Source organism: Phytophthora parasitica (genome assembly GCF_000247585.1).
Source record: "Phytophthora parasitica INRA-310 unplaced genomic scaffold supercont2.180, whole genome shotgun sequence".
Taxonomy (NCBI): domain Eukaryota; phylum Oomycota; class Peronosporomycetes; order Peronosporales; family Peronosporaceae; genus Phytophthora; species Phytophthora nicotianae.
In genome coordinates this window covers 43,633-44,396 of record NW_008649166.1, presented here as the reverse complement: position 1 = coordinate 44,396, position 764 = coordinate 43,633, and the positions used below count along the sequence as shown (strand labels likewise).

At 49.1% G+C, this 764-nt stretch overlaps 1 protein-coding gene across 1 annotated transcript; it reads left to right on the top strand.

The window, feature by feature from the left end:
• Positions 1 to 282: 282 nt before the first annotated feature.
• PPTG_24719 (hypothetical protein) lies at positions 283 to 618 on the top strand (the record flags this gene model as incomplete). Its single annotated transcript, XM_008918304.1, has 1 exon — positions 283 to 618. One exon carries the CDS (start codon positions 283 to 285, stop codon positions 616 to 618), a length of 336 nt encoding a protein of 111 aa, XP_008916552.1.
• Between the last annotated feature and the right edge of the window lie 146 nt (positions 619 to 764).

Sequence of the window (764 nt, the reverse complement as noted above, 5' to 3'; positions counted from 1 at the left end):
TGCTTCTGCCTGAAGAAATTGTAGCAGCGGCTGTGACCGCTGGGGGGATGACCACTACTGCTGCGGCTTCAGACATAGCTGAAAGATACATGAGCACTCTTCGAGCACAGAGTAGCCTAGGGTGGACAGAAGATCGGATGCTACACCGCCAAACCTTTATGGCACCTACGCTTATTGCCGCGTATAATCTGTGCATGAATGCAGTTGATCGGGTCGACCAATTGCGCAGTACAAACCCAAATCGGCGAAAAACACCTAGGGATGAGCATGTTCACGTGGATGATGGATGTTACTATTCTAAATGCGTACACTTTGATCAAGACAACTAGACCATCAGCTGTGGAAGGATTATCGACTCGGGAATTCAAGCGCCGGATTGCCGATATTCTTACCAGTAATGAGAAGCAGAACAAGCGAAGACGTGAGGTGGAGGCAAAAAAGCGAGCCACCGAGACACTTGAAGAGGTTGTCGGCATGGACACCTCCCTGCACATGATAACTCCCAACTCAACCGAGGACAGCAGTGGAAAGCTAGTCTGCCACTTGTGTTGCCTGCGAAACAGCAAAAAAGAAGGCTCGATACGGGTGCACACAGTGCAAGGTAGGCTTTCACGTTGAGTGTTTTACCGCTTTCCACAAACACGACTATTTAAAGCACTCACCTCAACTCCGAGGAGCACTGGAGGTGCTTTGTAGAGTATCTACCGATGATCCTGTGGTCTTCACACGAAAGAAGAGCAACAAAACAATTACGCCAGTTGAGA